This window comes from Hemiscyllium ocellatum, chromosome 17 (genome assembly GCF_020745735.1).
Source record: "Hemiscyllium ocellatum isolate sHemOce1 chromosome 17, sHemOce1.pat.X.cur, whole genome shotgun sequence".
Lineage (NCBI taxonomy): Eukaryota > Metazoa > Chordata > Chondrichthyes > Orectolobiformes > Hemiscylliidae > Hemiscyllium > Hemiscyllium ocellatum.
Genome location: NC_083417.1, coordinates 20679006 through 20694399, shown reverse-complemented (window position 1 = coordinate 20694399; position 15394 = coordinate 20679006). Strand labels below are relative to the sequence as shown.

General features: G+C 42.5%; 1 protein-coding gene across 1 annotated transcript in view; it reads left to right on the top strand.

The window, feature by feature from the left end:
- LOC132823658 (calcium-transporting ATPase type 2C member 2-like) overlaps positions 1-5878 on the top strand; it is an 85706-nt gene extending 79828 nt beyond the window's left edge. The window contains exons 26-27 of the mRNA XM_060837608.1: positions 3477-3618; positions 5296-5878. Coding sequence (XP_060693591.1) covers positions 3477-3618; positions 5296-5417 — 264 coding nt within the window. The 3' untranslated portion in view covers positions 5418-5878. The remainder of the gene's footprint in view (positions 1-3476; positions 3619-5295) is intronic.
- Positions 5879-15394: the final 9516 nt, after the last annotated feature.

Genomic DNA, 15394 nt, shown 5'->3' with positions numbered 1-15394 from the left:
CCCAACCAATGTCTTCCATCTCCAGGCAGAGATTTCACCCTTGGTCCCTAATGCTCCCTACTCGTTCCCTGGTTATTCTCTTCCCTTTGATATATTACAGAAGATTTTAAGTTCTCCCTAATCTTTTCTCTCAGTGCTTTTTCACACCTCCTCTTTGCTCTCCTAATTGTTTTGTTAAATTGTCCCATGTTCTTCGTCAGGACATCCATTGATTTGCTCCCTTTGAATCTTCTTAGATCCTTTCTTTTCCTTCTTATCTAGTCCTGAATATTCTTAGATATTCGGGGTTGTCTTGGCTTATTGTTGCTACATTTCACCCTAAAGAAAATATGTTGGCCCTAATTACATTTTGAATGGCATCCACCCCCTGCCAATGTTCTGCTATAGATTTACCAGCAAGAGTTGTCTCCAGTCTGCTTTGGCTTGATCCTTTATTTTAATAAAATCTGCAATCCCTCAATCCAAAACTATTTTTAGCAGTTTATCTTTTCTTTTCCATTTCTTTTCTAAACTTAAATCATACTGTGTTGTGATTGCTATCACTAAAATGCTCCCCCACTGTCGCCTTGAACATGTTTATGGTGGGGGAGGTTTCTGTTTGTGACCACCCCAGAGAGTTTCTTAGCCACATCTTCCCGAATGTGCCTCATTACCTCCCTACTCCACTCCTGTGGTGCCAAACTCAGTCAATCCAAACTGCATGCTATGAAGCACTATTTCTGGAAGAACTCATTGCTCACTGGAGGTCAGCTGGAGGACCGGCATCCCTGGCACCAACTTCCAGAGATCACTGTGCCCCGGATGACCACTGACATTCCAATGCTGCCCTGCACATTCGAGGACAGTCTTTCTGAAGATAACTGAGAAGGGGATAATGGCTGCAATTCTCTGACAGGCGCATGGAGGTCCTGGTAAACATGGTGGTCCAGAGGGGGACCATCCCTTTCCCAAAGGACTGACAGAGGATGCCATGCCACAAGAGCCTGAGGTTGCCACCTAGTTTAACGTCTGGAGGCAGCAATGCCATAAGAAGGTCGCTCTACGAGGGTAAGTCCAATACTTACTTTTATGCTGCCTCACATTCATCTCTCTCTGTAACTGCACCCAAGTCCAAGGCTTGTACTCTGCCACTTTTATTATTGCCTGCAACATCTTCCCTCATTCACTCTCACCTACACAATCCCCCACACCACTAACCCTCCATGGCTTGCTCTGCCTGCTCAGTTGCCAGGGTCACGTCACCTGCGCTGGCACTAACAGCTGTGCCAGCTACTTAGAACTAACGAGAAAAAAAAAGCCCTTCAGAGGGAGGAATGAGCCTGGTTGGTTGGAGAGGTGTCTGACATGGGGATCCTTACCCTCTCTCAGGATGGAATCCAGTCCCTCACAAATGAGAACCAGGACCACTCCTGTCAGAATATCAAGAGATCCACATCTCACTGTAACTCACACATTAACCCCACTGTCAATGTCATTAATTGTCCACGACTATTAAACCCTGGCCGTGACATCTTCTTTCCCTTGTGTTTTGTAGGTGCCAAGGGGATAGTCACGGCCCTGGCTGAGAATCGGGCTGCTCCACCAGGGGGCACCTCTGAGGAAGAGGAGTCAGACTCTTCAGAGAAAGCAACAGGAAGGCAGCCTCCCACACCGTCCACCCCAGATCAGATCCTGACACCTTGGTGGGAACTTCAGGGTTAGAAGGTTTGAGAGCACAGTCTGGTGAGCACCTCACTGTGAGAGCTCTGCAACAGTCTGGGGTGGGAACCCCAGAGGCCGCTGACACCCTGAGGACTGCCAGAGACCAGGAAGCTGCTCAGCTCCAGGCGGGATAGGTGTCGACAATTACATCTAAATATACAAGGAGGCATCGGAGCAACAGACAGCTGTGTAGGAGGCAGTGGCCGTCAAAGGCCGAAAACTGTGAGAGTACAAGACCCCGCTGCCTCAAACCTGCAACCATTTGGCTGCCTCCATGGACGGGTTGGTGGCTGTCAATGGACAGCCTGTCCAGCACTCCCAGGGTCTGCTGGATACCTGCACACACCTGCTCTGCATCTTTGGTCCTCATGAGCAAATGCATGGTGCCATTAAGGCAGGACCCTGGCACTCACTCCAGGTGCACAAGGAGACAGGGCAGTGCCAGGAGGCATCCAGCTGGAGGAGGAACCACGCTCGAGTCTCTCAGAAGTCTCCCGTCAGGACACTCCAGGGTGGCCAGCCCTTCCTCCTCCATACTGTGGTCATTGAAGTGACTTGGGGCAGGGAAATGTACAGCTCACAGGGAACCAATGCATTAGGATCACTGGGGATTAAGGTGCCAGCGAACCTGTGTCCTGTACAGTGCATTGGTTTGAGTGCAACATTCTTGCTCTGTATACAGCCTCACATCAGTGGGTCTGGCAGCTTATTCTTCACTGGCTAAGACACTTACTCCACACACTCTGGATGTATTCACAGGCATTTCCTTCCTTTTGTGTAGTTTTGAAGGCGACAGTGAGTTTACTTCCGGCAGTGGTTTCCAACCTCCAACTCAGTGAGGCTTTGAACATTCAGGTCCCTTTCCTGGCAGCCCTTCATGCAAACACCTTAACTCTGTCCTTCGCACCTACCCAGCTCCCTACCTAGTCTCTGCTCCTGGCATATGAGGTGACCGTGCCAGGTGTGGTCATACACTGCTCCACCCTCACCTGAGGCTCTGGCATTCCAAACCTGCTTTACTATATCTCCCCCTTACAAATGCAGTTGCCTTTTTCCACAGTTGTCATTCCCTTCTACCTAGCCTGCAGCCCCAGTCCTCACAAGTAGATTCCTAAGGCCACTTCTCCCAGCAAAACCCTCCCTCAGCCCCACTCAGACCCTCATGTCTCTTGTTTCTCTGGAGCTGACAGACTGACCATGGCCAACTCCATTGAGTGACCTAACTGGATTGCTCTGGACAAGAGGTGCCCAGCCCCTGTTGATGCCTATACATTTCCCTTGACTGCGTTCGCCCTACCCTCTGAACTGGTCACTATGGAGCATCAGAACTGACCGTGACCCACTCCCTGGACTGCAGAGCATTCAGCATGTTCCCAACTCCTCAGCCGGCTTTCCCCAGCGATTACAAGTTCTTTAAGGAGCTTTAATGCAGTTTACAGGCATTTCGAAAAATCCACAGGAGCATAGCAAAATTATATGAGGCAGAACATGCCATTTTCCCATGCACCTCAAAATAGGGACACCTATCTCTGAAGAACTGCACCTGCAAATTACTTCACCAGCTCTTCCTGACTAGAAACAGATCACAAGAAAATGGCGTGCTGTCAGGAAGCAGGAGGAAAATTATTTTCCAACAAAAGAAATTGTGTTTTGCATCCTAATCCATATCAATGTTCGCATTGGGAGACAAAGATCTGATATTACATTTCAGCTTCGGCCTCAACAGCATTAGATCAAGGTTCAGGATAACTTACATAACTTTTCTTCTTTCCTAGACTAAATCAGTATTCCAAGTAGGCCTTCTTCGTAATCATGTATTTCTCTACACCGTACTGGGCTCACTTCTGGGACAAATGGCTGTCATCTATTTCCCACCTCTCCAGAAAATTTTCCAAACTGAGAACCTCACACCACTCGGTATGTTATTGAAGAATTCTTAGTGATGCAGAGTTTTCAGATACCAACTTTTTAGAGAACACATTCGTGAGTTTTTATCATCATAGTTTTGAGGTCAGATTGTATTGTGTAGTTGCCGTTGTTAGGCCTGAAGAGGTCAGGGTTACACCCGAAACGTCGACTTCTCCATCTCCTGATGCTGCCTGTCTTGCTGTGTTCGTCCAGCCTCCTGCCTGTCTACATTGTTATGGCTGAGTCTGGATGAGTGAATACATTCCTCTATTTTCACTACTGGAGTTGGCATAGCTGAGTTTGAATTTTTAAACAGATGGAGTATTTCCCAAATCAGTATGTACTTGATCATGCATTACAGCCATGATCTCTTTGAATTAAGGAGTTAGTTTATTGAAAATTTACTGAAGTTAAGGAATAAATTTAGAAGATCAAATTCCAAGAAACAGACAGATGCATACGCATTAGCATACATATATACTCCTATATTATTGGCTGTATATGTTAACTGATTATTGCATCTTTATTGAATAAGTTTTTTGATTTGATAATAAACCCATTATTGTGTTTATTAAGAAACCTGGTTAATAGATTTTGTTATTTAGAATCTGATGTAGATTAGATATTCACATGGTAACTGGAAAAAAGTATTGCAATTTTCATCTTAAGTTGTGACCCATGGAGTAGTGGGACTACAATAATATTGCACTCGGTAAAACCAGATGGCTTCCTTCTTTAGAGACCGCAATTTCCCTTCCCATGTGGTTAAAGATGCCCTCCAATGCACCTCATCCACATCCCGCCCCTCCGCCCTCAAACCCCACCCCTCCAACCATAACAAGGACAGAACCCCTCCCCCAGTGCTCACCTTCCACTCTACTAACCTTCGCATAAACCACATCATTCGACGACATTTCCGCCACCTCCAAATGGACCCCAGCCTTGGAACACTTCAACCCCAGGGCATCAATGTGGATTTCACCAGTTTCCTTATTTCCCCTTCCCCCACCTCACCCCAGCTCCAGCCTTCTAGCTTAGCACTGCCCTCATGACCTGTCCTATCTTCCTATCCACCTATCCATTCCACCCTCCTCTCTGACCTATCACCTCCATCCCCACCCCCATTCACCTATTGTAACCTTTGCTACCTTCCCTCACCCTCCTCTCTGACCTATCACCTCTATCCCACCCCCATTCACCTATTGTACTCTCTGCTACTTTCTCCCCACCCCCACTCCCTTCTCATTTATTTCTCGACCCTGCAGGCTTCCTGCCTCTATTCCCAATGAAGGGCTTTTGCCTGAAATGTTGATTTTCCTGCTCCTCGGATGCTGCCTGACCTGCTGTGCTTTTTCAGCATCACTCTAATCTAGACAATAATATTACGTCCGTCCAGCTTTGATTGTAATAATCCCAATTCATTTTTAATTGTTTCCTCTCAAGCTAAAGTCCATGGCTTTTATGGTAATGGTTAAATTTAAAGGTCATTAGCCTGTATTTTTATTTTGTCATGGTATCATTTGCAAATCCTGAATTGTTACAAACCGCTTATGAATATTATATCTCATCAAATAACTACACTAATAATGAATGTTTCAAAATGGAAACACTGGTATCACTTGTTGAATTTAACAGTTCAGCTAGTCTTGAAACCTAAACATAGTTGTATCATTTATTCCTTGACAGACTTGCTGTTCTTGGCTGGCTTGGCATCTTCGGTTTTCTTTGCATCAGAGGTATTGAAGTTAATTGAAAGGTCATGGTCTTCAGCAACTCAAAGGCAAAATGGACCCAAGTCAGGATTATGACAGTATTGGAATGTAACTTGTATTGGCTCTGAGCCATGGTGCACTACTGAACTGCACAGCTACACTTTATCAAGATTATCAAAGACAATTGTGAAATTTGATTTTGAAGATTAAAAAAAAGTCTGTTTTGTATATTGAGATTTCATTTAAGGGAATGTTTCTCTTCAGAATGTACTGATGCTGTTGATCAGAACAACTCCCTTGTAATTTTATCTTGAAAGTTCGCAAAATTGGATATTGTACAAATTCTTAAAGTGAGTCGCAATGTGCAAAACAGCCTTGCAACTCTGGAAATACAGGGAGAAGGCAGGGAATATTTATAGGTGAATTGCACATTCAGAAGCCAGTACCGCTACGATGGTTGAAATAGTCTCCTTCTGTGCTGTAACAATTCTGCATAAATATTGTAAGTATTGTTCTTTGAACGTAGTTTTTCTTACATGTTGCAGACATTGTGTAAACTAGCTATGTATAAACTAGCTATGTATAAACCAAGGCCAGTGATTATAGTTTTGTTCCATTAAGTGATTGGTCATACATTTTGTACTATCTCTTGAAATGTATTGAACTTTTCAATCTGATTTCTTTCATTAGTAATCATCTTCACTGCATTTGCTGTGAATGGCTATGCATTGTCAATCAAATTGTTGACAACAGGCCTTCATCAAGTACTTTGTAAAGTAACAAGAGCTTGAGCAGAAATAATTTTATGCAATTTATGCATAATTATGCAAAGGGTTACTAGCAAGTACCATCTTTGCTCTATGATGTATGTGGTCTAATATATTTCCTGTTCAGGAAGCTTTTATAAAAAAAAAGACGTGCAAAAACAGGCACAATGTTAAGAAACAATTGTGGCACATTATAGCCAACATCTAAACAAAACTGATGGTAGAAAATTGAACTTAAACTTAAATGTGCAACTACATGGAAAGGAGTGTATTTCAGAGAATGTCAGAGCTGATTTACTAATGTATGGCTAAGTGGTTGCAGGAGATCATTACGAACAGTCCCAGAGGTTTTAATGGCACTGTATTCGTACCTATTGGTCCTCTTCCAGGATTTAATGTTAGAAGACCTCAGTCATGCAAATATGCACCGGGATTCAACAAAGCCTGTACACAGACATGTAGAATTTCACAACCATAGTGATCATGCAGCTTGTGGACTAAGGCTTGATTTTGCTCCATGGCAAGAAGTAGTGTCAATTGTACCTTTAATAAGGTATAGACAGCACAACAGTTCCTCAGGTCAGTTCGAGCTATTTGATTTCATTTTGCCAAGGTTGAGCTGCTATCCAAATAGAAAACTTGAGGAAACCTTAGGCTTGGATTCATATTTTGTGGCAATCCAAGAGCGGTGATTTCCTCTAAGTTTTTAGAAATTACCCACTGATTGTCTCAGTATGAAAATCACTTCATGGAGCTTCAGAGGCTGAGGGGTGACCTTATACGGGTTTATAAAATCATGAGAGGCATGGGTAGAGTAAATAAACAAGGTCTTTTCCCTGGGGTGGGGCTGTCCAGAACTAGACAGCATAGGTTTAAGGCAAGAGGGGAAAGATTTAAAAGGGACCTAAAAGGACCTTTTCACGCATAGGGTGGTGCATGTTTGGAATGAGCTGCCAAAGAAAGTGGTGGAGGCTGGTACAACTGCAACATTTAAAAGGTAGCTGGTTGGATATATGAATAGGAAGCGTTTAGAGGATATAGGCCAAATGCTGGCAAATGGGACGAGATTTATTTAGGATATGTGATCAGCAAGGTCTATGACTCCTCCTCAGGAATTCTCAGTGTTTCACAGCCTTACAACTGTGAATAGAGTGGTAGCAAAATGTTACCCGACAATAGCTCCCACAATCTGCAGAAATTAAAATCAGTAAATCTGTCCTGGTGGTATTGGCTGAGCAATGAATAGATGATGAGAACAATTTATTCTTCAAAAGATCCACGAGAGCCCATGAGCCTGTTCTTGGGTCATGATTGACATATGATTTGACACACATAACTGCTTTTCCCTAATTTCTAAGAATAGCTTTGCTCAACAAATGATAAATCCCTAATTTAAAACTGGGAGAAAGTGAGGACTGCAGATGCTGAAAAACGTGTTGCTGGAAAAGCACAGCAGGTCAGGCAGCATCCAAGGAGGAGGAGAATCAATGTTTCGGGCATAAGCCCTTCTTCAGGAATGACGAAGGTGTGCCCAGTAGGCTAAGATAAAAGATGGGGAGGAGGGACCTGGGGGAGGGACGTTGGGAATGCGATAGGTGGAAGGAGGTTAAGGTGAGGGTGATAGGCTGGAGAGGGGTGGGGGCGGAGAGGTTGGGAAGAAGATTGCAGGTCAAGAAGGCGTGCTGAGTCCGAGGGTTGGGACTGAGATAAGGTGGGGGGTGGAGGGGAAATGAGGAAGCTGGAGAAATCTGAGTTCATCCCTTGTGGTCGGAGGGTTCCTAGGCGGAAGATGAGGCGCTCTTCCTCCAAGCGTCGTGTTGCTATGGTCTGGTGATGGAGGAGGCCAAGGACCTGCATGTCCTTGGCGAGGTAGGAGGGGGAGTTGAAGTGTTGGGCCACGGGGTGTCCCAGAGGTGTTCTCTGAAATGTTCTGCAAGTAGGTGGCCTGTCTCCCCAATGTAGAGGAGGCTACATCGGGTGCAGCGGATGCAGTAAATGATGTGTGTGGAGGTGCAGGTGAATTTGTGACGGATATGGAAGGATCCCTTGGGGCCTTGGAGAGAAGTGAGGGGGGAGGTGTGGGCGCAAATTTTGCTTTTCTTGCGGTTGCAGGGGAAGGTGCTGGGGGTGTGGATCTGACGAGGGAGTTGCGGAGGGAGTTGTCTTTCCGGAACGTTGATAGGGGAGGGGAGGGAAATATATCCTTGGTGGTGGGGTCTGTTTGGAGGTGGCGGAAATGACGAAGGATGATACGATGTAGCTGGAGGTTGGTGGGGTGGTAGGTGAGGACCAGTGGGGTTCTGTCCTGGTGGCGATTGGAGGGCGGGATTCAAGGGTGGAGGAGTGGGAAGTGGAGGAGATGCAGTGGAGCATCATCAACCACATCTGAGGGGAAATTGCGGTCTTTGAAGAAGGAGGCCATCTGGGTTGTTCAGTCTTGGAATTGGTCCTCCTGGGAGCAGATGCTGTGGAGGCGAAGGAATTGGGAATATGGGATGGCATTTTTACAGGGGGCAGGTGAGAGGAGGTGTAATCTAGGTAGCTGTGGGAGTCAGTCAGTTTATAGTAAATGCCCGTGTTGAGTCGGTCGCCCGAGATAGAAATGGAGAGGTCTAGAAAGGGGAGGGAGGAGTCTGAGATGGTCCAGGTAAATTTGAGGTCGGGATGGAAGGTCTTGGTAAAGTGGATGAACTGTTCAACCTCCTCGTGGGAGCACGAGGTAGCACCGATAAAGTCATCGATGAAGTGGAGGAAAAGGTTGGGGGTGGTGCCAGTGTAGCTGCAGAAGATGGACTGTTCCACATATCTGACGAAGAGGCAGGCATTGCTGGGGCCCATGCGGGTACTCATGGCTACTCCTTTAGCTTGGAGGTAATGGGAGGATTGGAAAGAGAAGTTGTTCAGAATGAGGACCAGTTCAGTCAGTCAAAGGAGGGTGTCAGTGGAAGGGTACTGGTTGGTACGGCGGGAAAGGAAGAAGCGGACGGCTTTGAGGCCTTCATGTTGGGGGCTGGAGGTGTATAGGGACTGGATGTCCATGGTGAAGATAAGGCACTGGGGGTCAGGGAAGCAAAAATCATGGAGGAGGTGGAGGGTGTGGGTGATGTCCCGAATGTAGCTGGGGAGTTCCTGGACTAAGGGGGACAGGACCGTGTCGAGGTATGCAGGGATGAGTTCGGTGGGGCAGGAACAGGCTGAGACAATGGGTCGGCCGGGGCAGTCAGGTTTGTGAGTTTTGGGCAGGAGCTAGAAACGGGCTGTGTGGGGTGGTGGAACTATGAGCTTGGAGGCAGTGGATGGGAGATCCCCTGAGGTGATGAGGTTATGGATGGTCTGGGATGCAGTAAATGATGTGTGTGGAGGTGCAGGTGAATTTGTGACGGATATGGAAGGATTGCAGTAAATGATGTGGAATGTTTCAGAGACTCTACATTGGGGAGATAGGCCATCTACTTGCGAAACGTTTCAGAGACGCACCTTAACCTCCTTCCACCTATCACATTCCCAATGCCCCTTCCCCAAGTTCCTCCTCCCTACCTTTTATCTTAGCCTGCTTGGCACACCTTCCTCATTCTTGAAGAAGGGCTTATGCCTGAAAAGTCGATTCTCCTGCTCCTTGGATGTTGCCTGACCTGCTGCACTTTTCCAGCAACTAATTTAAAACTGACCTAACATCAATTGCTAACTGCAGGGGAGTTCCAAAATTTTCAAACTTTCTTTTGACCAGCTCTCATTTCCACCATCAGGTAGCTCTTTCAAATCTGAAGCACCTTTGGACGCTGTAAGGTCAAGGACACTCTAGAACTGCAAGCTTTGTTGCAAACTTTGAAATTTTAAGCCGTTACAACTTTCAGTTGCACTTGTATTGATGAACTTCAATAATACCATATTCCAGAGATTTATTTCCATTCCTGCAGCCCTTGAAGATTGTCTTTCAAGTTGCACTATGATAATGCTTTACCTCGAGGACAATTCCATATTCAAGTACAGGGATAGGGCAAGAGTGAAGTGTTTACTTGCCCAGCATCTTAGGCTATGTCTTGACACTGGGAGATTTTCCACTGCTATTGTGACAATTCAACACAATTTGCTCAAATTAAATTGCTCTCCATCCAATTTTGAAAGTCTAAAATGACATACGTTCAAAATTTCACGTTGTTATCATAACATTTAATAAATTAATAAAAATAAAGCAATAAATTTACTTAAGAAAACAATTTTTCCCACAGTAATTAATAACCACTTGTGTAATAGTTAAACTAAAAGGAAGTAAAACAGGTTTTTTTTAAACATTGCAGTTAAGAGACAGAGACAATCCATTTTTATTTTCTCCCCAGAAAAAGAAGAAATGCAGAGTAAGATATTTCAATGTCCCAGCTGTACATTTTCCAAATTGAAAGAATATTTATTTTATAAGCTATTAGTAATTTTAAAGGTCTGTAACTCAAATTAATTAATTGCAGTTCCACTCCCTTGCACAATAATCATGAATTCCAAGTCCTTACAGCATTTACAAACCTTCAGTTTTTTCCACCTGCATTTGAAGTGTTGTTTCCCAGTATCACCCTATTAAATACCGATACAGTCACATACATATTCTCATACCTAGAAGAGCTGAATCTGTTACTGAAGTAATTAGATTTGACCCAAACGATGGCAAGCTGACTTGTACGAATGTATTTTATCTGGATAATGCAAACCATTAGCAGTTCCAAAACAAATTTTGAATTCCTTTCCAATACATCATAATGACTAAACAACTCTGCCGCCTCCAAGATGAAAGAATCTAGACAACTGTTCAAGCAGTCTAAACTAACTCTCTCCAAACCTTAATAAAGCAACTAGTTAGCTTGGAATATACCTCTGTTACAACACAGATTCACTCAGGTGGCTGCTGAGTTTCCAGAATCAAAGTTATGAAATGGTCTTTTTTTTTAAAATGCTTAACCAGGGGAGGCAATTAAGAATCTAATGATAACCATTGCTGATTGTTGGAAAAAACTCATCTGGTTCACTAATGCTCTTTCAGGAAGGAAACTGCCATCCTTCCTGGTCTGACCTACATCTGACTCCAGACCTACAGCAATGTGGTTGACTCTTAATTGCTCTCTGGGCAATTAGGGAAGCATAACAAATGCTGGCCTAGCCAGTGATGCCCTAATGCCATGAATGATTTTTTTTTAAAAGAAATTCTGATTAGAACAGTACAGCACAGCACAGGAACAGGCTCTTTAACTCACCACGTCTATGTCAAACCATAATGCCTATGTATTGGCTTATCAAAATTTCCTGATATTATCTGAATTACTTAATTGCCACCTTATTCATTTCTATTCATGTGCCCAAACTAATAAGTCAGGGGTTTTGTTTTTTTTTCTCCATCACCAGTTCGATAATGTCATTAGTGACTTGCTTTTCCTTTCAAGACTGGCATTATTTTGCAGTAAATATAACATATTAATCATATTTCAACAGCTACAAATAAATGGTCAGTTGTGTTTTGCAAATAGTAAATGCAACAATAAGAAACTCTAAGCAAATAAGCTGAAAATGTATTGCTGGAAAAGCACAGCAGGTCAGGCAACATCCAAGGAGCAGGAGAGTCGACGTTTCGGGCATGAGCCCTTCTTCAGGAATGAGGAAAGTGTGTCCAGCAGGCTAAGATAAAAGTTATCTTAGCCTGCTGGACACACTTTCTTCATTCCTGAAGAAGGGCTCATGCCCGAAAAGTCGATTCTCCTGTTCCTTGGATGCTGCCTGACCTGCTGCGCTTTTCCAGCAACATATTTTCAGCTCTGATCTCCAGCATCTGCAGTCCTCACTTTCTCCTATAACCAAATAAGTATTGATTACAATGTAGTAACATTTTCACACCAGATTCAAATAGAAATGTAATTTTGTTTGAAATTTTGACATTTTATTTATGAAAGAAATTTTAACATTTGTGACCATGCATTTAAAAAAACTGCATATCATACAGAGATACTAATTTCCAATCAATTTACAGATTCGAAAATTTAGAGTGACTTATTGAATATGAAGTGTAAAGTGATTCATTCTAGTAAGAAGAAACTAGAAGTGATAATATAAAATAGAATGTACATTCTAAAGTCGGTACTGCTGCAGAGGGAGAGTAAATAGCACACAGTTTTTAAAAAAGATGGCAGGGAAGGTTGAGGAAGTGCTTAATAAAATCACACAGATTCCGGGGCTTTATGAATTACAATGTAAAATACAAATGCAAGGAACTTACGGCAAACCTTATTTGGCTTCAACTGGTGTATTGCATCCAGTTCTGGACACCACACTTTATGAGTGATATACAAGTATAAGAGAGGGTGCAGAAAAAAATTCACAAAAGTGGTTCAAGGGGCTAAAACTGATAGTATTTTAGAGATGTTAAGGCCAGGATTACAAGGAGATTTTATTCTAAATCATGAGGTGTCTGAAAAGAGTAGACTGGAAGAAACGATTCTCCTTAATGGAGAGATCAAGAACCAGGAAGCACTGACTTAATTGATAGAAGGTAAAATATTTTCTTTCAGTGAGTTTTTTGGATCCAAAATGCATTACTTGAGATTATTGTGGTGGCAGGTTCAATTATGGATCTCAAAAGTGAATTAGATGACTACTTGAGAGAGAAAAGATTGTAGGTCTACATTGAAAAAAAGCAGGGGAGTGAGAATAGGTGAGTCACAGCTGAACAGCATAGATACAATTGGCTGAATGGCCTCCTCTGAGCCATAATCATTTCATGATTGTACAAAAAGCATTGTGGATTACAAAAATTGTTGAGACTAAAGTTATTTGAGATTATCTGCTTAATCCACTGTCAATGTAAAGAAGTACATTTAATCTCAAAAAGCACAAACATGAATATTAATTTTTAAAAATTTAACATTAAATTGCAATAAATTTCAGTATAGTGTTTTTCTATCTACTCACTGTCATTGAATATGGTGCTAATGTACAAGGACAATTACGACAATTAGTTATAATGAATCAACTAAATGTACGCTATGTCTAAATAGATCAGTTTTTTATATTCATTTGATAAAAATAGTAAAAAGCTTCTCACTTAACACTTTCTATTGAAAAATAGGCACTATGCAAGCTGGTTTCAATCTGAAGGACAGAGTCTATTTAAGATGCAGAGCATCCATCTCATCTTTTTAATGACTATCAACTTACATAGAAACAGGAGAAGTAGACTATTCAGCTCATCAGTCACACTTGACAGTCAATATGATTATTGCTGATCCTTTATCTGAACAACATACTTGGTCTCTTCCCATACCCTTGATACTTCTAGTCTCCTGAAATCTATTTTTTAAATATAGTTAGTAACCTCACCCCACAGTCTTCTGTGGTTAAAAAAAACTCCATAGATTCATCACACTCTGGCTGAAGAACGTCTCATCTCAGACCAAAATGGCCGATCCTGAGATCGTGAGATATTTTTCCGGATACTTCCGCCACCAGGGAAACATCATCCCAGCATCCAGTTTGGCTATATCTGGGAGAAAGTGAGGATTAGGTAAAAACAATGACTGCAGATGCTGGAAACCAGAGTCTAGATTAGAGTGGTGCTGGAAAAGCACAGCTGTTCAGGTGGCATTCAAGGAGCAGTAAAATCGACATTTCGGGAAAAAATATTTTTCAAATGACTTTTGCCTGAAACGTCGATTTTACTGCTGCTCGGTTGCTGCCTGAACTTCTGTGCTTTTCCAGCGCAACTCTAATCTAGAAAGTGAGGACTGCAGATCCTGGAGATCAGAGTCGAAAAGTGTGGTGCTGGAAAAGAACAGCGGGTCAGGCAGTACCTCAGGAGCAGGAGAAGCGATGCTTCGGGCATTGACCCTTCATCAGAAATGTTTTCTGATATTTTCTGATCAACCTGTTCAGAGATGTTATTACACAACTCTGATGCTGGTGGGACTTGAACTCAGGCCTCTTGGCAATGATGCAGGGACACTACCACTGCACCCCTATCCAGTTTATCAAGCAGTTTTCAAGTTAAAACCTAATTCATACTCTTTATCCAAAATGAAATGTGACATATTCATACTGATTATGAATTTGTTTGATTAGCCTGCAAACTGCTTATAGAATCTATTAGATTATTCTGTGAACTAAAGTATTTTTCATTTTGTCCCCTCCCTTTATTCATCCCTGTCTTTAGAGCTTTCAAGTTGGGAGGAAATCTGATACTGTCTTTTCAATTGGCCATATCTGATATACCTGTTTGTTTTAAAACAAAGTTTATGCTATCCCTAGCATTTTCCTCCTCTGACTAATATTTTACTATGTTTAAACAAGCACCCTCCCATAGATAAATTATCCAAAGCATTACTGATATTTATAACAATGTTCTCAATCTGCAAATTCAAAACAAGTAAGTGCTTTGTTTTAGATTTCTTTACTCTCTACTAAGAAACCTGCCCTTCAATTCTAGAAAGCACAATTAACAATTATACTTCAGGGGCGAGTTGTCCTAACTTAAAGTGGTTAAGATAATTGGAGAGGTTTTACCTAATGAAGCAGGGATAGGGTGATAATCTCCTTGGGTAAATAATCCAGTGACCCATGCTCTAAAGACATAGGTTCAAATCAAACCATAGTAATAGGTGGAGTTTAAATTCAATTAATTAAAATCTGGTGTAAAACTAGTCGAAATAATGGTGACCACAAAAGCACCAATAATTGTTGTAAAATCCTAACTGCTCCACTAATACCCTTTAGGAAAGGAACTCTGCCATCCCTACCAAGTCTGATTTACATGCAACTCCAGACACGCAGCATAGTGGTCGACTTTTAGCTGCCCTCAAAAATAGTAGTTAATGAGCAAGTTATCCAGTTCAAGGGCATTTCGGGATGAGCAACATATGCTGGTCAAGTCAGCAATACCCACACCTGATCAAATATATTAAAAGCCTGTTAGGTGTTGTTGCTAATGCAAGCAAAGTATTAACAAGGAATATTAATCCTCAACTGCACCTTTACAATACCTCCATTAATCCTTCATCATGATCTGTTGTTGTCTCTTGGATTCCTGCTGAGCAGTGAACAGAACAAGTGAAACAAAGAGCAACTATAAACTCCCAGTATTGATGCAGTAAAGTGGAAAACATCCAAAAAGCAATTTAAAGAGATACACATTAATAAAAAAGACATGGGAGTTTACAAAGTCTAGATTACCGTGTTTTTCACAGAAAGATGATACTGCCCGATTAAACCAGTAAATTTGAGGCGTCTTTCTAAAACTTTAACCTCATAATAAAAAATAAGTCATTTTTTATTGTATTC